Genomic DNA, 25201 nt, shown 5'->3' on the forward strand with positions numbered 1-25201 from the left:
ACGTGCGCACGCGCACACACACACGCACACGTATAGAAATCACGAGTTCATACCAGTACCTCCAATCCCAGTCCATCCCCACAGGTTCTTTCTTGCCTTCCCCCACTCCATATTTGTACGTTCCAACTTCCATAGTGAGAACCCTGGCTCCCAATGACATCAACACATGTGTTCATTTGCTTAATCCTGTAATGTATCTAACAGTTTCAGAAGCGCTTTGCCCGCACTATGACAGAAACAAACAATAGTTCAGGATTTGTTTTCAGTCCTCCTCCTGTCCCCTTCCCTTTGGTGTGGTTGTTTTTCATCTGAAATGTAGTAGGGTTCATTTGTTTCAGCTTGTCTTCAGTTTTCGTCCCCACTCTTCCCATTCGTATTGATTTAATTGTGCTTTCCTGAATTTGTAAGACACTGTGTTTCCAAAAGGAAAAACAAGACAAAAAAGGTGTATTCAGAGAAGTGTCTTTCTTTCCCATATCTTTTTAATTCCATGCCTATCCCTATCCCTTTTTTAATCCTATCCCTATCCCTTTACCTTCCGACTTCAAACATATGTATTGTTCTCTTATTTGCCTTTATTTCTTGCAAAAAAATTTAGCATACTATCCATGCTCTTCTGCAATTTTCTTTTTTCAACTAACAGTATACCCTGGAAATCACTCCATATCGGTTAATAGAGATCTTCCTCATTCTTCTTCATAGCTACGTAGTACTTCATTATGAAGTTAGTTTTTTGTTTTGTATTGTTAGAAGAATATCTGGAAGACCATTTATTTCCCTCTTTGTATTAAAATTCAAAGTGCAATTTATGATTCATACTGTGAATTGGTACATGGATAACCAAGCCCTCCAACATTATTCCTGGCCCTTATCCTTCTTCTTTCATGAGCACGACTGAGCATCTTCACCAGTTATTCTTTCTAGAACATCTCTGTTTGCCTTCCATTGTGCTTCTTTTTCTGGTTTTATTTGAGACTTTTTCAACTTCCTACCAAATTCATTATAAAGCCCTCATGATCAGATCTTTTTCAAAACACTCATGATTTTTTTTTCTAAAACACTCATGATTATTTTTAATTTTCAGCCTCACTAAATCCTTTATGAGTGCTGCATAGAAGGGACTACATTCACTGCTCATTTTCCTTGCCCATTCCTTTGCACGCTTTGGTAGAATGGTGGTTAAAAAGCAGTAAACCGATTGCAAAGCAGATAACAGAAGAGAGGAGCCTCGATAATTCACAAACCAGAATGTCAACCCCTCTTTTACTCACAGTTAGCCAAATACATGTTTTTAATTATGCACATTTTTCTCTGTTTAAGTCAGTGTTTATGATCCAAAGAGTTTCAAAAGCAAAAAACCTAGATCTCTGAGCTTGGGAGGGAAGAAGTTTCCAGGCCACAATGTGTTCCTGGACCACCCAACCTCAAATGGGTATTACAACAGGGAAGGGGCAAAAAATGGATAGTGTCAAGTGAGGAGATGGTAATGTTTGCTTTGATTTGCATGCCATCTCCTTGGCTTCCCTATATGCTACCTCGGAGCACAGTTAGTTTTGGGAGGAAGGGTGGGGAGGGGGTGGGAGAGATGAGCCATTAGCCCTGACAGCTTCGCTACCTTGCAGGGACAAAGCCACATTGCTGTCCACCTCATGCATTGTCACATAGTGGAGAGAACAGGACTAGGGTGAGAGACGAGGGTTACACTCAGCACATCACCATCTGTCTGTGGCCTTGGGCAAGTCACTTTTTTTCTCTCAGTCTTAGTTTCCCATTTGTAAAATGAGGGAAATAGGGTGTGTGGGTGTCCTGTTGGCTCTGAGATTCCATGTTCCTGTGCTCTGCCCAGTGCCACTCCATCCATACCAGGCCAGGCTCAGCTGTCAGAGGACTGGGCCTTGGGTGTCAAGATCCAGGGACTCCACAAAATAGTGATGATTCTGTGATTTTGTAGAGTGGCCATAAGGAGCCTGGCATGAGCCTAGCTCCATGGGAGAAAAGAGACAGAAGATATCTCACTCTGTCTCCTGGGACTCAAAAGAAAACAAAATGAAACACTTTTGGGGGGGGGGTGGTAGCAGGTTGGGGGAGGGGTGAGCTTTTGATGAATTTTCAGTGTGCTTCTCATCCTATTTCTATTACCTGCTGGTTAACGTCCTTTCTTTCCCCCCATTACAGGCCTGTACAATTCAGTGGATAGCTGGATGATTGTGCCCAACATTAAACAGAACCACTACACAGTGCACGGACTTCAGAGCGGGACCCGCTACATCTTCATTGTTAAAGCCATAAACCAGGCAGGCAGCCGGAACAGTGAACCCACCCGACTAAAAACAAATAGTACGTTGTGGTGATTCCAAAAGGAGAGCTCCGTTTTCCCCTCTGTGCCAGGGAGTACCTTTAGCCTGAGTGGGGAACCATGGCAGCACAACATAGTGGAGGCACTGAGGAGAGGGACTTTAATAGTTTATGCTTTGGGCACGGGGTTTGCTGGTGCCCTTGGGAAATACATGAACACAGAGATACATGCAAAGTGCATGTAGTAGTAGCTGGTGTTTAGGGAGGGTGTTAGTAAAGGGTTTTTCTCTGCACCCCATCCCATGCTAGGGGAACAGTTTTGTAAGACAGGACTATTTGGGATAATCTGGTAGAATCCTTCTGCAGAGAAGCCATACCTTTTAGGAATGCTTCTGACCTAAGGGGACTTCCCAGACTTCCAACTAACTCAGCTTAACAAATAGTATTTGTGAGTAGCTAAAACAAACAGTTTTTTCTCTGTCTCCCATAGCACAAAGATTGAAGGTAGGCAGTTTGGGGCTAGTGCAACAGCTAGTTCTGTGATGTTGTAAAAGCTCCTTTTCCCTTTGCATAGTGACTTATTGTCATATGGCCACAATACGGCCCTTGTGGCCTTCAGATGTCATATTTCCTTTTAAGATAGGAAGAGGGGGAGAGAGTCGGTACATAGGATGGCTATCTCTTCTATTGAGAAAGCCTGGCATGTTTCTAGAAGTGTCCCCAACCCTGTCTGACTTCTGTTTCCATCTACTTCCATCTTATTAGCCACCCCTAGCAGCAAGAGAGGCTCAGAGCTGGAATATTTAGCTCTTCTGCCCTCTATGGTGAGAGTGGGGAAAAGAGAAAAAAGTAGGGAAGGGGGGTTATGTTTGCCAACAGCATCTGTCACAGACCCATTTTGTATAACACAGCTCTTGCTGTACCCAACAATTGGCTTCTAGTCATTTGTTTTATCATATGGTTATAAGAAATTCTAGGTTGTGAATGGCCCTACACAACAAATTCTGTCTCTGATCATTCCTGATGCATCAGTCACTCTAATGAATGCACCTAATCATACGTTATTTACATCCCCATAGTAAGAGGGTAGAAAGATGGTCTTCACTGAGTTCTTCTTACATTTTTTTTTGTTCTGCCACCAACCAGCAATTACCTCATCAGCTCCCCTCACTTTGTCTCACCTCAAACACTCCTTCCCCTAGGACCTACTCAAATCCCAAGCTACCCACTGAAATAAAGCAGAGTACAAAATGTATTTGAGAGCATGAGAGCCTGAGAGCCTCGTTTTAATTTGATAACCTATCCAGGGGGGCAGCTTCTTCTTCTTTTATTGAAAATGGTGGCTTCAGGCCCTACTTTCTTAATATAATCCAAATAGCAGCCAACTTGCACTGGCCCAAGAATGATCATCCTATGAAGAATCCCCTGGTAGCTATAGTCCTGGAGGACAGGGATGGCATTCTTAAATACTTTATCATGCGTTTTGTTTTTTCTTTCTTTTTTTTTTTTTTCAGGCCAACCCTTTAAACTGGATCCCAAAATGACTCACAAGAAGTTGAAGATCTCCAATGACGGGTTGCAGATGGAGAAGGATGAAAGCTCTCTGAAGAAGAGCCATACCCCGGAGAGGTTTAGTGGCGCCGGGTGCTATGGGGCAGCAGGGAATATATTCATTGACAGTGGCTGCCACTACTGGGAAGTGGTCATGGGTTCCTCCACCTGGTGAGCGGATCCCACTTGTAGTTTTTCTCTTCTTTTTTTCCTGCGAGATTCAGTTCCGTAGCATGAACATAGTACCAGTAAGTCAAGATTAAAAAGCATGTGAGGAAAACCACTCCTAGAAAAATTGGCCAGCTTTTACAAAAGCAAAAATATAAAATCTTGGGAAATACACTGGGCTAGGGGTTGGAAATTACTGCAGCACTCTAATTGCTGACTTCCTGAAACTCTTGTGCTATCAACATGATGGGTATAAATGTAAACTATTTAGTAAAGGAAAAAACATGCTTTAGATTTCTTATATATCCCACATGGTGCCTAGCACCACTGAGATCATTAATGCATGTTTATTTCTCTCTCCTTTCCACGGTCTCACAGGTATGCAATTGGTATCGCTTACAAATCAGCGCCCAAGAATGAATGGATTGGCAAGAATGCCTCCTCATGGGTCTTCTCTCGATGCAATAGTAACTTTGTAGTGAGACATAACAACAAGGAAATGCTGGTGGATGTGCCCCCACAGTTGAAACGTCTGGGTGTCCTTCTGGATTATGACAACAACATGCTGTCTTTCTATGACCCAGCTAACTCTCTCCATCTTCATACTTTTGACGTGACCTTCATTCTTCCAGTTTGTCCAACATTCACAATCTGGAACAAATCCCTAATGATCCTGTCTGGCTTGCCTGCCCCAGATTTTATTGATTACCCTGAGCGGCAGGAATGCAACTGCAGGCCTCAAGAATCCCCTTATGTTTCTGGGATGAAAGCTTGCCATTAAGTTTCCAGAGAGCCTATAATTCACTGGCTCTCCAGTCCAGCAGGTCTTCCCCTCCTAAACCTCAGTTAGTGTCCAATATACAAAATACAAAATAAAGTTCATCTGAAGCATCCAAAATAACTAGATACTATAGATTTAATTTCTGTGCATTAACGCTTGTATTTGAATTAATGTATTGAGTCTCTCAGAATGAATTATCTGAGTAGTCTGGGTTCAAGCCATTGGAGGAGAAATTTAGAGAATACCTCTCTTATCATTGGAGAATTAAAAATTCCCAGTGATTTAGGAGTATAAATGATATTGGAAGGAATTAGGATAATTCTAAGTAAATAATGTAGAAAGATGCTCTGAACAAGGGGCTAGCCAGCTGGAAAGGTGTGCGTGGGTGGGGGCATCAGCCTTTCCTAGCACTGGCCAGTTTGGCCAAGTAGAATTTTGAGGAGTCAAAGGATCACATATTATATGTAGTTTTTGATAAAAAGCCTACAATTGAGGATTTATTATACAAAGAACATGTATGTGTATATATAATATATATATAAAATGAATACATAATATATATTATGTATTCATTTTATAATTATATATACATAATAAATTTTTTGATTTGCTCATTTGAGTGAGAAATATACTGGAAGGGAAAATGAGTTATATCATCCATTTTTGTCCCCTAAAGGGAACATCATCAAAATCAGGCAACATTTCCTCCCCCACTCCATTCATCCCTCCCATTCTCCCTCCTGTCACACACACAGGTACATGTGCAATAATGACATAGATGCTGGGAAGAGCTCTAAATTGGATTAGGAGAGATTGGGGGACAAGATTGCACAAGAGATGCTATTGCCGGATAGAAAATTGATCCAAGTAGGAGCACAGTTTCACTGAGGCTGCCTAATGGAGGAGGTTCATTTGAATTGTTAAAAATTCCGTCGCGGAATGTCCCAAAGAAATACCGTTTCATTACTCTCAAGTACGTACAGTTACTAGAATTAGGCTTAAAAAAAAAAGAAAAGAAAAAAGGAGTTGCAAAATGGATGTTCTTTAGGAACTTTATTTACTTAATCAGTAAGAATGGAGTTTTCTAGATGCAACAACAATTTGCATATAAATGTACTTGTATTTTCAGATAAAACACTTCTGAAGTGCTTCAGAGTGCCCGGGAACAGTCTGTTTGCCTAAACAGGTTAAATAATTGTTCCTCTTGTGATCTTGTTTACACTAGTCATCTGCTTATCGGACCTTCCGTGGCAAGTGCAAATGTAACTTTCATCCCAGTCTTCCTCACTGTTGTTGAAGGGCATCAAGTTTTATGGTCTGTGATTTTTGTCAGTCCCGCTGCAGGGACTGGGGATGTCAGAACCAGAGCTTTCTCCTTCCCAGGAGATAAGTCCGCCTCGAGGATTCTACTTCTCAACTCTTGGGAGTTGCGAAAATATTATTTCTGTACAAAGCGTAGCTGTTACAAGCCACCAGACTGGAGCCTTGGAACAATGCCAAATGTCTCCCCTCTTCCTTCCGACAGCCTCGGTGGACATATGTTCATTCGTTCATTCATTCATTCATTCATTCATTCATTCAACAAACTACTAGATGCTGGGTACCATTCTGCTGCTGATGTATTGATAAAAACACAGTCCCTTGCTGTCAAATGCCTTACTATTCTGTAGGAGAGACAAAGTAGCTATAAAAATCCCCTAAATAACAGCTTTGTATTGTTTATTCACTTAACAGGGAAAGCAGGACTGATGCACATACAGATGGCAGGCTCAAACTTGCGTTATCTAGCAGCAACATCGGCTTTTTGTTTGAAATAAACCGTATGTCATTTCTGCTAATTAGGAAAGGAGCAACCTCAGTCAGATCGAGTGGTGCGGGGAGCTAGCTTGCTGCCATGGACAGCTCGTAGTCTTGGACTAAAATAATCCTAGTTCTTCTGCCATTTCCTAGCGGTGTGACCTAGGGTAAGCACTTCGCTTCTCTGAGCCTCTGTTTCCTCTTCTGTAAAATAATACCTACCTCACAAGGCTGTTGCAAAGATTTCAGAAGATAGCACATGTAAACTGCCTAGCACAGCACCTGGCACGTAGTGAAGTGCACAAGAAACATTCACCCCCTCTCCCGGCCCCGGCCCCAGTACAGTGTAGCGGTGCTTTAAAATGGATGCCTTTCATTTCTCAGTTAGTCTGGTCTCTCCTCGAGGGGTCGGCCCTCAGTTAAAAAAAAAAATTATTTCCCCACTCCCCCTTCAGAAAACCTCTCACCGGCTCCCATAGCATTCAGTAGAAGGTCCCATTTACTTCGGGTTTGGCTTTTCAGGTCCCTTGTTAGCTTTCCCAGCTTCAGCCTTTGCCACTTTCCTCCTTCCACTTGTTACGTGAGACAAGGTCAACTCTTCATACAAGTTGTTCTGGGCCTGGAATAGAGACATTACTAACAGTTCTGATGCCCAGAGGGGACAGGAATTGTTTTTGCATTGAGGGAAGAGTGTGAAAATGCTATAAATGCAGAACACGCCCCCTCCATCCCAGTCCAATTCCTTTTACCTTATCTTTGGGTCTCCGCAGCTATTCATTTTTTTCTGCCCTTTACCTTTTAGTGGCCTGGGACAAAGCTTCAATTTCCCCACCTTACATTTGACCCTAGCCTAGACTACCTTTCCCCACCCCCACCCTCTGAACCAGATTAACTCCTGACCACCCCTAGACTGGGGTATGTTCTCTTCTGAGCTCTCATGGCACCCTGAGAGTTCCCCCACCCCCTTCTCAGCAATAATCACCTTGTATAGCAGTGTTTTTCAAAGTGTGGTCCTCAGACCGCCTGGTAGAGTCACCTTTGGTGTTTGTAAAAACAATGATCCTAGACCCCACTCCTGATCTACTTAATTGGTCTATCTGGGCACATAAGTGGAATTTTACATTTTGAACAAGTTCCCAGGTAATTCTGATGCACACAAAAGTTTAATGTATAATAATCATCTTCCCTACTAGACTGTGAATACCTTGAGGGCAGGGACTGTGTCTTTTGTTGTTGTCGTACTTTCTAATACTTGGCATGGTGCGTGGAACAGAGTAGTTGCCTGACTAATGTTTATTGAATGGATGTACGAATGAACGAATGGATAAGCAAAATTTCCCTGTTGTACTCTGATATCCATACCGGTGTTTGTTATTTCCTGGGCAGGAAAGCTTGGTTACGTCTTCATTTGGGCTGTGTTAATATTATTTTGCAGATGTCCCAGGACTCATACCTATAAATGACTATTGTCTGCCTCAGAAGCTCTTTGGAAGTTAACTTGGGGAATTGTCTAGAGCATGTGGCACCATTCTTTTCAAGAACTTTTCAATCTTTTCAAACTTCGTCCTCTGAAGGTGAATTTAAGTTTGGGCTACAGCCAAAAATTGCTCATAGTTTAACCTGCTGAATAATGTAGGAAATTAAATTGGGTTTGGGGTAAACAGTGACGTCTCTCAGCCAAATAATGAAAAGTGCTTTCCACGAAACAACATGGTGGCAAAGTACTCTCCCGTGGGGGTGTGGTGAGTCCCAGAGACTTCAAGGCTTTCCTCGATAGTGGCAATGCCAGAGACCTTAAGAGAAGTCATTGACTGGCGCTCTAGCTAGATAAACCCAGTTGGACAAAGGGAATAAGACCTGTATTTAACATCTTCAAGGAAAGCGACGCCCTCAGTTTTCACTGTTGTTGCCCTACTCAATCTATTCTCCTACAATCCTTTCTGCTAGCAAATCATTCTTTCTGTCTGCAATTTATGCTTGTTTCCACTTTTTTATATTGTCTTATTGAAGAAAGCACAAAACTAATCAAAATAGAATTAAACCTGTTTTGAGAACATGAAAGAAATTTTAATGCCACGTCGGAGTTGTGACTACTTGTAAGTAAGAATTGCTGCATCTGTATGTGTTTTTATCATGTAATTCCATTGTGTAACTTTGGATGCAGTGAAATTCAGATTTCAGCAACATCACTTATGTGTTCTTTTCAGCTTATGTACACTAGGTGAATTTTCTAAGCTTCCATGGTTTACATATTTATATATGACTACCTGGATGGAGCAATCCATGGATGGACTTTTTGATAAGCTCAAATATTTGATACCCTTTCCTCTACAGAATGGAGAATGTGAGGCTGACAGATAAGAACCACTCCCATGCTTATTTCCATTCCTGAAGCCAATTGCAGCCTTGGAGCCATTGGCTGTATTTGGCTGTGTATTACAGGTTGGCCAGGTTGACTGTCATCAGGGCAGGTAAAACTGCCTTTTACGGTCTGGTCTGCCAGCTTCAGACATATACTGTGTTATTGTTGTTGGCTAGAATATTTATTAGACTATTGTCGGACTATTTTTTATCAAATATTTTATCCCAGACTTGTTTGTACTGGGAGCTCTGGACCAATAGTGTCTCTCCTAGTGACAGAAATCTGAGCATCTGTGGATTACACAGCCTCATCCTTCTAAAATATCCCAGCCATCCAAAATGCTATATTATGAATTAAATAAATATATATGTATTCATGAGTTCTCGATTGTCTCTCACTGGAGTTTAAACTGGGGGAAGCTGAAAAGGAAGACGGCTGTAGGTTACCGGAATTGTCTAAATGACTTGGGGGAAATCAGTTATCATTTAAAAGGTAGAGATTTGGGCAGAGAAGATCCAGGGAGTCTAGAAATCGGGATCCAATCACGAAGACTGGTTTCAGGAGCAGGCAATAGTCAGGCAGACTAAGAAATGAAGGTGTAAGACCTAAGAAGACATGCACGTTATGTTTCAGGGATTGAGGCAGAAGGTGGGAATTAAGGAAGAACAAAGAAAATCCCATTGCTGGAACTTATTGGTTAAGGTCAGAGTAGGGCCAGAAGTGACTTGAAACAGATTGTCAGACCAAGGGCCTATAGAAATGATGGCCACAACACAAGAAGATTAAAATATAAGAGAAACAAAAATTTGGAATATCAGGGGCTTACTGGTCTACCTGGAGAGCAACCTAGGCAAAGGCCAAATATGGGGCTATTACCCACGGATAAGATTGTGTGTGTTTTGGGATGTGACATTTGGAAAGTCTGACTCTATTTGATAGGCCAGGCGAGAGAAGATACGGGGTTCTTCATGTTCCCCTACCTGGGAATAGGGTTGCTCCTGGAGTCTCAATGAAAGTGAGCCTGTAACTGGGGGTGAGGTTTATAAAGATTAGGAGTAACAGAGTCCACCAAGTGGGTTGTTACATGGACAATGGAAGTGTATACAGCATGATAGCTAATGAGAATAACTCTCCTCCACTGTGAATTTCCAGGGGTGGAGGATCAAGGTGGTCTTCCTGTAACTGTTGGGCACAATATGCAAATTACAATTGTGACTGGCCTGGACGGGTCATTCACGAGGCATTCATTGTGTTCCCAGTATTCCTCTCATTTCTCTGGGGGGCATACTAAGATGAAAATAGTATTCCTAACATTTATAATCTAGTGGGGCATCCAATTCAATAATTCATCCCAGATAGTTTTTAACCTCTAAACTCAGAATACTCAGGTAGCTGAAAAAAGGAAGACTTTACAGAAGACACAGGGGTGAGAGTAGAAGTTCTTAGCAGACTTGGACATAGGACATACATAGTAAATGCTGATTGAATAGAAATAGAACCTGATAAACAGAATGACAAGCAGGCCACCTTGTACAATGTAATTTTGTCTTAGGTGAACTTCACAGCACCACTTGTGTAATCCCTCTCAGGCACGTATCTCTGGTCCAGCATTCCCACAACTGCCTCTTTGTAACAGGCAACTGTTCTTTAAGGCTGGTCTTCTTCAAAGGGAATAATTAGAAGAATTAATAAATCAGCCATCGATAATGTGCTAATGGAGGAGGATGGGGAAAATTCAAACCTCTTCCAGCTCCTCACTCTACCTCTTCCTTCCTTCTCAGAAAACAAGAAAATGTTAACAATAACCTCCTAGAGACAGTACTTTAGTTGTCCAGTCTGGGGGTTTGACAAGTTGGGGGGGCAAGCTATAGACTTAACAGGTTTGAAAAGTTCAGCCAGCAATGCTCTGGCAGGCTTGTTCGGGACATATTTGGGGCCAAGAGGTGTCTTTCAAATAATGGGATATAGATGCTTACTCTACTTCCTGTTGGGTTAGCCTTGTCCACAGGATGCAGAGGATCTACTACTACTCCAGCCAGATTAGAGTCCCAGAAAATGGAATTTGGGCTGGTTTCTCTTTCATGTCCAGTGGCAGGAAAAAGCCATCATGATCTACACATTTTTTATGCCCAGCTTAACTCCCTTGGTGATAAGGGAGGGTGTTGTGATATGCCAGAAATGTGAAATTCACAGCAAGCAGCTGTCAAGCACACAAATCCAAGGCCTGACTTATTCAGCAGGTACAATGGATCATTTTTTTTTAAATTCTAAGTTTATTACTTACACAATGAAAGAAAAAGTAGTCAAAGGTTCCCACTCCTAGTGGTCCTTGTCCCAAACACCAAAAAGGATGACACTGAAAAAGGGGCCAGAGGACTGCAATCGTAGTTGTGGGACATCCCTTTGCTAAGAAGCCAATTTTAGACTGCAGCTAAGTGGCTTTATAGTATGTAGCTTTATTCTGAGAGGGATGGGTCAGGAAGTCTCTTATCTCATCAGATCCCAGGAGGTGGGAGGGGATGAAAAACTCTTGACAGCCTTCCAGGGGAGAGGGGGGGGATAAGGAGGTAGTGGGAGATAAGTAGCCATGGTCTTGGAGCAGCTCCTTGTAGGCCTCCCATCCTCTAGTGCCCTGGGAGGATCACAGGCATTCTGCCAAGACTCAGATTCAAGGTTCAAGCCTTTGCCTGCGGGACGAATGTAGATCGTGTGAGACTGCCTGGGTGCCAGAGAGCAGTTGTTCTCCTACAGCAGCTAGCTGAACGCTCAGGTACCTTCCCTGGGGGGAAGCCAAAGGAAGAAAAGTCAGGGTCTGTTGAGGAACTCCCCCTCTCCCTCCCTTTTGCTGACCTTCCATTCATGTCCTTTCACTCTGCTCAGTGTCTTTGGGGTGGGGATGGGGTGGAGGCAGGGATTAAAGGAATAACTGGGACACACAACCAATTTCAGACCCAGCAAAATTCAGTACCAAGGCCAGAGAATCCCAAAACCCAAGTCCTTTCTGGCTCAGTTTTTCAACTATAAATTGAAATGTATGAGTAATTTCTAAGGTCCCTTTTAGCTCTAACAGTAGGCTTTCCCATAAATGCAAATTTCCTGAATGTAGTGGTAGAAGTCAAATCTGCATACCTATCCCAAGAATGTTGGGACACCAGGGCAGATCATCAGGACCCCTGCAACTAGAAGAGGAAAGTGGGTAACATTGCTATTACTTCAGGACCTTCATCAGACTCCCTTTCGAGGTGACTGTACTCCTCTTCACACACTTCTTTTCACTCAGAGCTCCCATGCCAGACTCCCCCACATACATTTGACACCATTATTTTTGAGCTTTCCACTTCAGTCCTCTTCCCTTGATTTATTCACTAACTGTACAAAATGCAGATCCTGATCTAGTCAAGTCTCAGTTTCAAATTTCAGGTTAGCTGTCTGACAGTTTTCCATGTGTCCATGTAGGAAATTGCCAAAGACATTCCACTTTCTAAGGGCAGAACAGGGCACTTGATACAGAAACCAGAAACCAACAGGGGTCCTATGTGCCACCTTCCCCAGTCACAGCCATTCTTCCTTAAACTTCCACAAACATACTCTTTACAGGGAAGAGAGAGGGTCTTGGCACTTATCATGCAATTACTTGCTTAATCATTCACTGAACAAGTAGTTTATTGATAGGATCTTTGTGTCAGGTGCTGGAGTTCAGTGATGACTGAAATACATCATCTCTGCCCTCCTGAGACTCACAATAATCTAGAGGGGAGACAGACTACCGATGAATGAACCTTTGTAATTATAGGATCTATCACTGATTGCTTACAGTCTCTGACACTACTGCAAGCACTTGAAATGTAGTAACTAATTTAATCCTTCCAGCAACCCTAGGAGCTAAAGACTATTACTGGCTCCATAGAACACGATGAGTTAATCCCTGTGCCCTTGTCCAGACCAGTAGATTCCGTGGTGCCTGGTGAGCAGCTAGTAAGGTTCCCAGCCTTGGCTGCCTCTGGCACTGGGGTAATCGAGTTTGAGGCCCAGCACCTCAGAAATGATCCTGGCCAGTGGCACCAGAATTTGGGGTTGACCAGGAAGGATTCCCAGGACTCTGCCAGACACCCTCAAAACCACCCCCGCCACGGCTTTCCCATTCTCTTTTTTCTCCCCTTTCCCTCCCACCCCGCCAGTGCCCCCCCTTTCCAGGCCGGCCCCTCCCTCTGAGCCGCCTCTGCTCTGAGTCATTTCCCCTTCCCCGCGCTAAAGACTTTGGCTCCCTCTCCGTAGCCCTTCCCTCTGGCAGGAAATTGAGGAAGGGCCAACTAGCTTTGAGAACCAGGTGAACACTTCCCAGCGGATCAGAAAGGTCCCCCCCCCCCAATTCGGACGGGCCGGAAATCGAGCGAGTTGCCGCAGCCCCGGCGGCTGGCTTCCCCGTCGCCTGAAAGCCCTGGTGGCCGAGCGTGGGAGGTGCCACACCCCGCCCGGTGTCTCCTGGGATGTGAGGGGAAGTGGCGGCCCAGACCAGACTAATCGGCGGGGCTGCCGCGGGCTGAGCGGAACGTGCCGGGGCGGGAACTCGCTGCGGGAGAAGTTGGGCAGCAGGGGAGGTCCGGCCCCGCCAGCCCCTCAGGATCCCGAGGTGTAAACGGGAGATGCGCGTGTGTGGAGCGGGGCGCAGAGGTTCCTACGCGGGGAAGCGCATCTGAGGGAACGAGTGGGTGTGGAGGCACGTGGAGGACACGCGCGCGTGCAGCCACTTACAGGGCCGTGTGTGGGGGTATGCGTGGAGACTGGCAGCGCGTGCGCGGGGCGCGTGCGCGGGGCGCTCGCGTCGGGGGGGGGTACGTACGTGGGGGGTGCTTTCGTGTAGGCGTGCGTCAGGGGGAGGGGAGGGCGGAAAGGACCGCTGACTGACGGAGGGGGCGGGGCTGACTCTGCGTGCCTGTGGGACTGAGGTAAGGCTATATAGGTCAGCTCGAGCTGACAGAGCCTAAAGTCATGACTCTTAACTTTTATTTTCTGAGGTGGGGAGGGAGAGAAGACATGACCCCTTTGGAAATCCGGGAAAACTGTTGACCGTTACCTGGAGGAAAAAGAAAAGCAGCAGCAGCACACGTTTTGCATGGTTTGCATGCAAGCAGCGAGGGCTCCTGTGCCGGTGGATGGCCATTCGTGGCCCCCAGATCATGACTTCAAGCGGGGAGAAACCTCATATAGGTCACCTTAGGATCTACCATCGTGTCTTTGGATTGTGTGAGAGGAGGAATGGAACAGGTGACTGAGCTGTTGCCCGTTCTCTCTGCGGGGCCGCCTCGGACTTGGGGTGGCTTCGCAGCTGGCTTTGCTGTGCCTGGGGTCTTGGTGCCCTCGGAGAGGGGTGACACGGCGGGATCACCCCCTTCCCGCCTCGTGAACAACTGCAGGCGGGGATCTCATGGCCATCCCCTAAAGCCGGGGCGCGGGAGGTGGGGGGCGAGCTCATCAGCCTCAGACCTGCTGGTGAGCGCCTTGCTAAGGTTGCAGCGCAGCGATTGGGAGCACGCCCTTCTTTGAGCCCCACCCAGGGTCTCGCCAGCCTGTGTGGAGTGTTGGAAGGAGGACTCTAAAGTTGGCGCTTTGCGGGGAAAGAGGCTAGAAGAAGACCGGCGGGCTTGGGTTCTGATCCCATCTTTAACATTAACTAACCGTGGGACCCGAAGCAGTTGTCCTCATCTTCCCGGGTGTCACTTTCCTCATTTATAAAACAAGGGGGTAGCTCACGGGGTTGTTGGAAGTGTAACCAAGATTACAATAAGTTCCCAGCACACGGAGGTATTTAATAAATGGCAGCAAAAGTAGAAATATATAGATTTCCAGAGAAGTTAAAGTAAACATTTTACTCTGGAAGAGTGTATTAAACTGATGGTTTTCTTTTGGTCTCTTCTAGGCGCACTAAGCTGTGCCTTCTTCATACAAAGCCCACAAAGCCCATTCCCTAAAGTCACACTCCTGAAGTAAGTGGGACTTTATAATTTGAATTCTTGGCAACGTTCAGGTAGATAATGATAAGCCCACTATCAGCTCTCACCTGGATGGCTCCGCTGGTGTTGAAGCCTTCACACGTGCCCTCCTCCCTCCCATCTGTTGCAATCAGAGTTACCTTTCCCTTTGAGTGAATAAACAACTTACTGGTTCAGAGCACTGACCTTGATGTCTGACAGATCTTGTTCACATCTCAGCTCTACCCAGCTCCACCACCTTCTGGTTGTGTGATCTCGGACAAATCACTTCACCTCTTTAAGAATCTGTTCCCTTAAAAAAAAATCCTTTCCCTTATCTGTAAAGGGGACAGTGGTGGTCTTTACCTTATTTAGGGGTTGTGAGAAGTTATAGAGATAATGCACGGAGAGTGGCCCATAGTAACTGCTCACCAAAATGGCAGATTAAAAATGGTAAGAGCAGGGAGGCTGCTAATGAGAGAGTGGTTGCTGTGGTGTACCATTGAGTCTAGACTGGCTACAGAGTAAAGGGATGAGGTGGGAATGAGCTGCAAATGGGAGAAGTCAAAGGATGGGAGATCGTGATGAAAATGAGGAGTGGGTATTTTGAGTACCCAGAAGTAATAAGGGTGGGGGCTTGCAGCCAGAGATTGAGAAAGTGGAGTTCAGGAATTCTGAAGAGGAACAGTCCCATATTTAGCAGGTGGTCGGGAATACTAATGGCTAGGAATGGCAGGGGAAGTGGTATGTGATCAGGGATTGTAGAAGTAGAGATCAAGAGGCAGTGAGGCTCGACTGTTGGGTGAGTCATCCATAGTCATTGAGGTTGTTTATATGATGGCAGGGGTTTGAATGGAGAGGAAAATGGAGCTAGTGCCAAAGCCACGGTCCACCCTAATGAATGGGGAACAGTCATTTATTTCTCAAATATTTACTGAGCTCTTACTAGATGTCAGGATATAACAAGACAGACAAAAATCCTGGTCTCATGGAGCTTCCAGGCTAGGGGGAGTGATAATTGGGATTAATAATCCCACCCTATAAATAGAAGACTGCAGACTGTGAGAAGAGCTATGAAGGGGAAAAAAGGGGGGGTTCGATAGGGGCTAACAGCAGGAGGACTTGAACTTGTACGAAATGTCAGGGAAGGCTTCCCTGAGGAGGTGATGAGAAATGAAGGATCAATTGGGGTAGATAGAGGAGGATGAGGGGTGTGTGGAGAATGAGTCTCAGGTAGAGGAAATAAGTAACATTTGTGGAGACCTGAAAGTAGAACATGTATAAGGGACTTGAAGAACTAATAGGCTTCTATGACTAGGGCATATTAAGCAAAGGGGAGAGCTGAGGCTGAATGGCAGGCCTCCTTAATTATTTTAGGTTTTATTCTAGGAGCAATGGGAATGCTCCTATTAAAAAGTTTTGATTAGGTGAATGACATAATCAGATTTCTCTATTTATATGTTAATTCTTTTCCCCCCACTTTTATTGAGATATAACATTGTTTAAGCTTAAGGTGTAGAATGTAGTAATTTGATATATGTATATATTGGAAAATTATTACAATATTTCTTAATGCAAAACTGTTGCTCATTATAAAAAAATAATCTAAAACAGAAGTATATAAATTGTGAAAGTCTAGTTTGTACTTGTGTGTGTGTACATTAGAATATATGTATGTATATATACACACATCTAATACATGTATACATTGTTGGGTTTGTATACAATAAAATTATATTATATATATAAAATAGAGAAATTGGCTTTTTCCACTCACCAGTGTGTCTTTGACTTTTCCCATGTCTTTATTTTTTAATTATTCAGTGATAGATAAGTACGTTTTCATGGTAAAAGATCAGAACAATACACAGGTATAGAGAGAATAAATTTTGAAACTTGCCTTTCCTGCTCCCTCCCTATTTGCTATCCCACCAAAAAACAAAACAAACCAAAACAAAACCATCAACAGTTTGGTGAATATCCTTATGGTATCCTTTCCATGCATTTATATTATAAAAGAAGTACTTATACACATATAGAATTTTTTTATATAACTGAGTCAAGCATATTGTTATGCTGCTTTTAAATTTCTTATTTATTGACTTAATTCCCACATGATGCATGAACATGTACATTTTTCTTGTAAAGGATTAGAATTTTAAAGGGAAGGCTAAAAGCTTCTGTCATTGATTTCCTCTCTGGCCTTCCTCCTCCTATTCACTGTTTGGCTTATTTTCTCTTAGACCTTTTTCTGTTCATTTGCAAACATTCTCTTTCCCTACCTTCCTTCCTCCCTCTCTCTGTCTCTCTCACTCTCTCTCTCTCTCATACACACGGAATATATGGTATTATTTAGTGTTATTAAAAACTATAAATTGTATCATGCCTATATGTATTGCTTTGCTACTTGCTTTCACTCATTATGTCTGAGAAATTTTCATATTAGTACATTATAAATCTAACTTACTCTTTTTCACTGTTGCATAGTATTCTACAGAATAGGTAGGCTATAATTTGTGTGGCAATTTCCCCACTGACATGGTCATTTCCAACTTTTTTGCTAATATAAAATGTGGTGCAATGTAAGTCCTTGTACATGCCTCTTTCTTTCCTTTCTCTACTGACTTCTTTTTTTTTTTTTAAAGATTTTCTTTATTTATTTGAGAGAGAGAGTGCGAGAGAGCACGAGAAGGGAGAAGGTCAGAGGGAGAAGCAGACTCCCCATGGAGCTGGGAGCCTGATGCGGGACTTGATCCTGGGACTCTGGAGCCATGACCTGAGCTGAAGGCAGTCACTTAACCAACTGAGCCACCCAGGCATCCTCTCTACTGACTTATAAATGCTATCTTTAGTCAATACTAGATTTTTTTGCATACTTAGGTTTATTTCAGGATTCTCTAGTCAGTTCTACTGATTCATTTATTTATACCTACACTCACAGCACATTTTTACTTTCTGTAGTTTTATAACATGTTTAATATCTGGCATGAAAAGAGCTTTCTTTTTTCTTCAAAAATGTTTTTTGTTGGGGCACCTGGGTGGCTCAGTGGGTTAAGCTGCTGCCTTCGGCTCAGGTCATGATCTCAGGGTCCTGGGATCGAGTCCCGCATCGGGCTTTCTGCTCAGCAGGGAGCCTGCTCCCCCCGCCCCCGCCTGCCTCTCTGTCTACTTGTGATCTCTCTCTGTCAAATAAATAAATAAAATCTTATTAAAAAATGTTTTTTGTTATTCTTGCCTGTTTACTTTTTTTATAAGGATATTAGAGGGAGATCATCATACCCATATAGAATCTTGTTAGGAATTTTGTTGACATTGCATTGAGTTTGCAGATTTAACTGGGAAGAATTTGCATCTTTACATTGAGTCTTCCTTTTTATGAATAAACACAGCTCTCCATTTATTCAAAATTTTAAGTTCTTTAGTAATGTTTTATAATTTTCCCCATATATGTCTTGAGAATACCTTGTTTTCGTCATTTCTAGATACTTTATAGTGTTTGTGGCTACTATTAACAGGATTTTTTTCTTTCATTTTATAATTATTATGAGTGTATAAGAAAACTATTGGATTTTGTATGAAATCATATGTGTCCAACAACTTTACTGAATTCTGTTTAATTTCTAATAGTTTTTTCATTGATTCTATTGGATTTTCTAGGTAGACAAACAGATTATGTGCAAATATTGCTAGTTTTGTCTCTGTCTTCAACCTGTATGCTATGTGCATTTTTTTTGCCTGAATGCATTGACCAGGACCCTGTATAAGATTTAATAGTAGCAATAATATCAGACATCCTTATCTCTCCCTTTAATAGGAATGCTTCTAAGTGAAATAAATCAGTTAGAGAAAGACAAATACCATATGATCTCAGTCATATGTGACATTTAAGAAAGAACATGGATGAACATATGGGAAGGGGAAAATTAAAAAAGGAGAGAGGGAAACAAGGCATAAGTGACTTTTATAAACTTTTTTAAAGATTTTATTTATTTGTCAGAGAGAGAGAGAGAGAAAGAGAGAGAACGCACAAGCAGGCAGAGGCAGAGAGAGAAGCAGCCTCCCTGCCGAGCAAGGAGCCCGATGTGGGACTTGATTGGGATCATGACCTGAGCTGAAGACAGCGGCTTAACCGACTGAGCCACCCAGGCGTCCCAAGCCATAAGTGACTTTTAATGACAGAGAACAAACTTAGGGTTGATGGAGGAAGTTGGGGGGGATGGGGTAGATGAGTGATGGGTATTAAAGAGAGCACTTATGATGAGCACTAGGTGTTGTATGTAAGTGATAAATCACTGAATTCTATTCTAGAAACCAATATTGCACTATATGTTAAGTAACAAAATTTAAATTAAGAAATAGGAATGCTTCTAAAATTTTATCAAGCATGATGTTACAGTGAGTGGTACTTACTCTTTATTAAATAAGTTTTCTTTAATACTTAACTTTTGGGGGGCTTACTTTTTAAAAGCATGAATGGGTATGAAATTTTGTCATTTGCTTTTTTACCTATAAATTGGGCATATAGGTTTTCTCCTTTAAATTGTTAACGCATTGAATTGCATTGATGCATTGATCAATTGCATTGATTTAAAAACTTCCAGTTATGAAAATTTTCAAACATAAATTACAGTAGAGAGTTAAATAAACCCCACATACGTGTAATTCAACTTATATAGCCATCAACATTTACTGTACTTGGTTCAGCTATCTCCCTTTCCTCTTTTCTGCTAGGATGTTTTAGGCTAATCATGAACGTCATCTGACTTCACTCCTAAATATTTTAGTATGCATCCCCAAAATTATAGCACAAAGGACATCTTCTCATATAATCATAATGCCATTATCAGATGAATACCCGGCATATAGAAGATTTTTCTGATTGCCTAAAATATGTTTTTACCACTGGGGTTTGTTCCAATTAGGATCCAACCAAGATTAACTTATTGTATTAGTTTATATCTCTTAAGTTTCTTTCAAGTTTTTAAAAAGCTAAGACAGAGCAATACCTCCTCTTTTTTATTTCTGTGCCATTGGTTTGTTGAGGACACTTCCGTTTGTCCTGTAGACTCTCCCACAATATGGATTTGGCTGATTACTTCCTTGAGGTGCTGTTTTACTTATTTTTGTATTGCCTGTATTTCCTATTTACTGGAAGTTAGAACTAAACACTTGATTATATTCAGGTTCTTTATTATTATTTGGTGAGACTTTCTTGGGATTGATACTATGTACTTCCTTTTGCATAGTTTGCTCATCTTACTTTTAGTGATACTGAAAGAGAATTGAAATGGTGTTAGTCTTATCCCTTCAGTGTAATGTTCTCCATTATCTTTCCATCTAATGGCTTTACCATCCATTTGATAACTACTATCTGAATCAGTTATTTCATTAAGGGTTTCAAAGTAATGATTCTATCATTCTTTCAGCATTTATTAGCTAGCATACCACTCTTTAAGAACCATCCTTCATCTACTACAGCTATTTGATAAGCCCAAAAATATAGTTCCTATAGGAAAGACAGGATAAATGCTTAACTCTTTCCCTGTAATTGCCAATTTTCCAAGTAATGAGTTGGTGCCTTGTTCCCCTCTGACGGATCTGTAAATGTTAAATCTTCCCTGTGTTTCTAGGATTAATCTATAATTAGTGATACATCTTTTTAAATGTACGATGGAATTTGAGGGACTAATATTTTACTTAGCAGTTTTGTATCTGTGTTCATAAGTGAGATTGCCTGTAGCATTGATTCTCAACCTTGGGTTGAACTACTCCTCTACAGGACACTTGGAAGTGCTTTAGTTGTCAGTTTCTTGGATTTCTGTGTGAGGAGTCCTACTAGTATTTAGTAGATGAGGACCAGGGATGCTAAAGGAAGAATTGTCTTACCAAAAATGCCATTAACACACATGTAAAAAATGATGGCCTATAGTTTTCTTGTGCTTGTTTGATTTTGATATTAAGGTTATGCATTTTTTATATCTAAGTTCATCAGTGAGATGGGTATGTAATTTCTTTCCTTTTACTTGTCAGTTTTGATATCAAGATGATATACTAGCCTTATAACTGTGTAGTGTCATTTCCCTTCTTTTACTTTGCTATGGAAAATTTTATATAAATTTATATAAAGTTTGATTAATCTGTTCCTAACATTTTTGGGCTGGTGACTTTTGAAATAGATTAGTATCATTTCATATTCTTCTTTTTTAAAATAATTTTTTACATTTTTTTATAAACATATAATGTATTATTAGCCTCAGGGGTACAGGTCTGTGAATCGCCAGGTTTACACACTTCACAGCACTCACCATAGCACTTACCCTCCCCAATGCCCATAACCCCACCACCCTCTCCCTCCCCACTCCCCCTGGCAACCCTCAGTTTGTTTTGTGAGATTAAGAGTCTCTTATGGTTTGTCTCCCTCCCGATCCCATCTTGTTTCGTTTATTCTTTTCCTACCCCCAAACTCCCTACGTTGCATCTCCACTTCCTCATATCAGGGAGAACATATGATAGTTGTCTTTCTCTGACTGACTTATTTCGCTAAACATAATACCCTCTAGTTCCATCCACGTTGTCGCAAATGGCAAGATTTCATTTCTTTTGATGGCCGCATAGTATTCCATTGTATATATACACCACATCTTCTTTATACATTCGTCTGTTGATGGACATCTAGGTTCTTTCCATAGTTTGGCTATTGTGGACATTGCTGCTATAAACATTCGGGTGCACATGCCCCTTTGGATCGCTACATTTGTATCTTTAGGGTAAATAAATACCCAGTAGTGCAATTGCTAGGTCGTAGTATCATTTCATATTCTTCTATGATTAATTGGTTTCTTTAAGTTTTCTACTTCTTAGGCCATTAGTTATTTATTTTCTTGGGAATTATCCGTTTCACCTAGATTTTTTAAGTTGTTGGTATAAAAGTTACACACAGTACTTTTTAAAATCATGTGTAATCTCTGTCTTTGTAGTTTGGCTCCCTTTTATTTTTATGTTAATTTGTGCCTTTTTAAAGTAATACTTGCAAAAATTTGTCCATTTTATTAGTCTTACTTGTTATCATTTTTAATTTTAATTTTTAAAAGATTTTTATTTATTTATTTGAGAGTGAGAGCATGAGCAGGGGGTCGGGAGGGGGAGGAGCAGAGGGAGAGGGAGAAGCAGACTCCCTGTTGAGCCGGGAGGCAGATGTGGGGCTCAATCCCAGGACCAGGGGGTCATGACTTGAGCCAAAGGCAGACACTTAACTGACAGAGCCACCCAGGCACCCCATAGTCTTTTTTTTTTTTTAAGATTTTACTTATTTATTTGAGAGAGAGAAAGAGAGAGCATACACCCAGGTGAGAGCATGAGCAGGGTGAAGGGCAGAGGGAGAGGGACAGGGACAGGCAAATTCAGCACTGAGCTCAGGGCCAGACACAGGGCTCCAGCCCAGGACCCTGGGGTCATGACCTGAGCTGAAGTCAGTACTTAACCCACTGAGCCACCCAGGCACCCCTTTATTAGTCTTTTCAAAGAACAAGCATTTCCTTTTATGATCCACTTTATTGTTTTCTTATTGTTTGCTTTCTATTTCAGTAATTATTGATTTTTTTTCTAGAGGTTAATTAACAAACATGGTATTAGTTTCAGGTGTACAACATAATGATTTGATATTTGTATATATTGTGAAATGATCACGATAAGTCTAGTTAATATCTATCACCATACAGAATTTTTTTCTTATGTGGAGAACTTTTATTTTTTAAAAAGATTTTATTTATTTATTTGAGAGACAGACACAAAGACAGTGAGAGAGAACACCATCAGGCAGGAGAAGGAGAAACAGGCTCCCTGCTGAGCAGGGAGCCCGCTGTGGAGCTTGATCCCAAGACTCAGGGATCATGATCTGAGCTGAGAGCAGACGCTTAACCGCCTGAGCCACCCAGGTACCTGATGATGAGAACTTTTACGATCTCTTCTCTTAACAACTGCCAAATACGCAATTCAGTATTATTTACTTTAGCCACCATGCTGTACATTACATCCCCATGACTTGTTTATTTGTAACTGGAAGACTGTGCCTTTTGACTCCCTTCACCCATTTCACCTACGCCTTACCCACTGCCCCTAGCAACCACCAGTCTGTTTCTGTATCTCTGGGCTAGTTGTTTTTTTTTTTTTTTCCAAGATTCCACATATAAGTGAGATCATATGGTTTATCTTTCCCTGTCTGACTTGTTTCACTTAACATAATGCCCTCAAGTTCCATCCATGTTGCTGAAAATGGCAGGTGTTTGTTTGCAACCTTGGGAACTTTACTGATTGTAATATGAAATTGGCCCCATATATGGAGGGCAGGGAGAGACAGAAGGAAGAGGCAGACTACTTCAGATTTGTGGGTGGCAGTTTTAATAAGCAATGGAACTTACTATGAGACTTGTCTTGAGCAGCCGCAAGAGGAGTAGATCTTCATACCTGCCCAAGAGAATTTTAAGTTTATATAGAGGCCTCAAGGGATTTAGTCATGTATACCATCCAGATGGTCTCAGCAACACCTTACTTTTCAAGGCTATGTCCTTGGAATAGCTTCCGGGGGGGTAGGCAAGTGGACTGCACATTCTAAGGATGGGGGAGGGAGTGAGGAGCCTCCAGTGGCCCAGGTCCCACCCATGGGTCAGCTGGAGGACACATCCTCTTGACAACTTCCTTCAACAGCAAGATTTCGTTCTTTTTTTCTGCTGAATAATATTCTATTATCTATCTGTTTATCTCACATTTTCTTTGTCTGTTCATCCATCAGTGGGCACTAAGGTTGTTTCCTTATCTTGGCTATTGCAAATAATGCTGCAGTGAACATTTGGGTGCATATATATTTTCAAGCTAGTGTTTTTGTTTTCATTAGATGAGTGCATAGAACTGGGATTGCTGGATCATATGGTAGTTATATTTTTAATTTTTTAAGGAGCCTCAGTATTATTCTCCATAGTAGCTGTACCAGTTTCCATTCCCACAAACTATGCACAGGGGTTCCCTTTGCTTCACATTTTCACCAACACTTTTTATTTCTTGTCTTTGTGATAACAGCCATTCTAACAGGTGTGAGGTTACCTCTCCTTGTGGAATAATGATTGATTTTATCTTAATTACTTTTATTTCCTTTTGATCTTGCTTTTTAAATTGAAAACTCTTTCCATTTTTATAGATTTCTGATAAATGCAGTTAAGGCTATAAACTTCTCTGTTACCATATCCCAGAGGATTTTTCCCCTCAAATTTTATTATGATACTTTCCACTTATTATGATACCTAACACTTAGGTTCTAACATTTTTAACATTTTGCTGTGTTTGCTTTATTACATATCTGTCCACTCGTCAATCCATTTTATTTGTTGGTGCAATAAGTTGATGAATAAGTTACACTTCAGTTCACCACTGTGCCATTTAGCATCCATTTCATGAATCAGAGTTCAATATTTCTTTATGATTTTTAAAGATAAAATTTACTTATATGAAATATAAGAATCATGTGTTCCATTGGATGAGTTTTGATAACTGACATAACCAAAGCCTCTGTCAAGATGTTTCTATCATATCAGAGAATTCCCCTTTGCAGTTAATCCCCATCAGAAGTTGTCACTGTTCTTATTTATTGTGATAGATTAGTTGTGCACATTTTAGTAATTCATATAAATGAGATTACACAATACTTTAACATAAAGCTCTCTCTGCATGGTTCATCCTGTTGGTTGTATCAATACCTTATTCCTTTTTATTGCTGAGTAACACTCCTTTATATGGATAGACCACAATTTGTTTATACAGTTTTGTGTTGATAGATACCCGAGCTGTTTCTAGTTTAGGTTATTATGAATAAAACTGCTATGGACATTCTTGAATAATTATATTTTGAATATATATGTATGTATATATATGAATGTGGAGATCGATCTATCTATCTATCAGTAGGGAACAGTAAATATCTAGGAATGGAATTTCTGGGTCATAGTATAGGTTTATGTTTTGTTTTATGTGAAACTGCCATATTTTTGTACCATTTTCCTCTCCCACCAACATCCTTATAGACATTTGGCAGGGTCTGTCTTATTGTTAACCATTCTGGTGGGTGTGAAGTGAAAGTGAAAACTACCTCACTGTAGTTTTTATTTGCATTTCCTTAATGACTAATGATGTTGAGCATCTTTTCATGTGCTATTGGCCACTTGTATATCTTCCTTTGGAAACAGTCTATTCAAATATTTTGCCCATTTTTTTACTGTGGTAAAATATACA

The 25201-nt window shown here is 41.6% G+C and overlaps 1 protein-coding gene and 1 pseudogene across 4 annotated transcripts in view; both read left to right on the forward strand.

Moving 5' to 3' along the window:
* MID2 (midline 2) overlaps window positions 1-4908 on the forward strand; it is a 93132-nt gene extending 88224 nt beyond the window's left edge. For all 3 annotated transcript variants that reach the window (XM_080831357.1, XM_080831359.1, XM_080831358.1), the window contains exons 8-10: window positions 2176-2337; window positions 3810-4017; window positions 4393-4908. In XM_080831357.1, the coding sequence (XP_080687483.1) occupies window positions 2176-2337; window positions 3810-4017; window positions 4393-4795 (773 nt within the window). In that variant the 3' untranslated portion in view covers window positions 4796-4908. The remainder of the gene's footprint in view (window positions 1-2175; window positions 2338-3809; window positions 4018-4392) is intronic.
* An 8816-nt stretch (window positions 4909-13724) lies between these two features.
* LOC308337453 (NACHT, LRR and PYD domains-containing protein 12-like) overlaps window positions 13725-25201 on the forward strand; it is a 42874-nt pseudogene continuing 31397 nt past the window's right edge. The window contains exon 1 of the transcript in view: window positions 13725-13786. The product of the transcript in view is annotated as an NACHT, LRR and PYD domains-containing protein 12-like (transcript). The remainder of the gene's footprint in view (window positions 13787-25201) is intronic.

Source organism: Martes martes (genome assembly GCF_963455335.1).
Source record: "Martes martes genome assembly, chromosome: X".
In the NCBI taxonomy this organism is placed as follows: Eukaryota; Metazoa; Chordata; class Mammalia; order Carnivora; family Mustelidae; genus Martes; species Martes martes.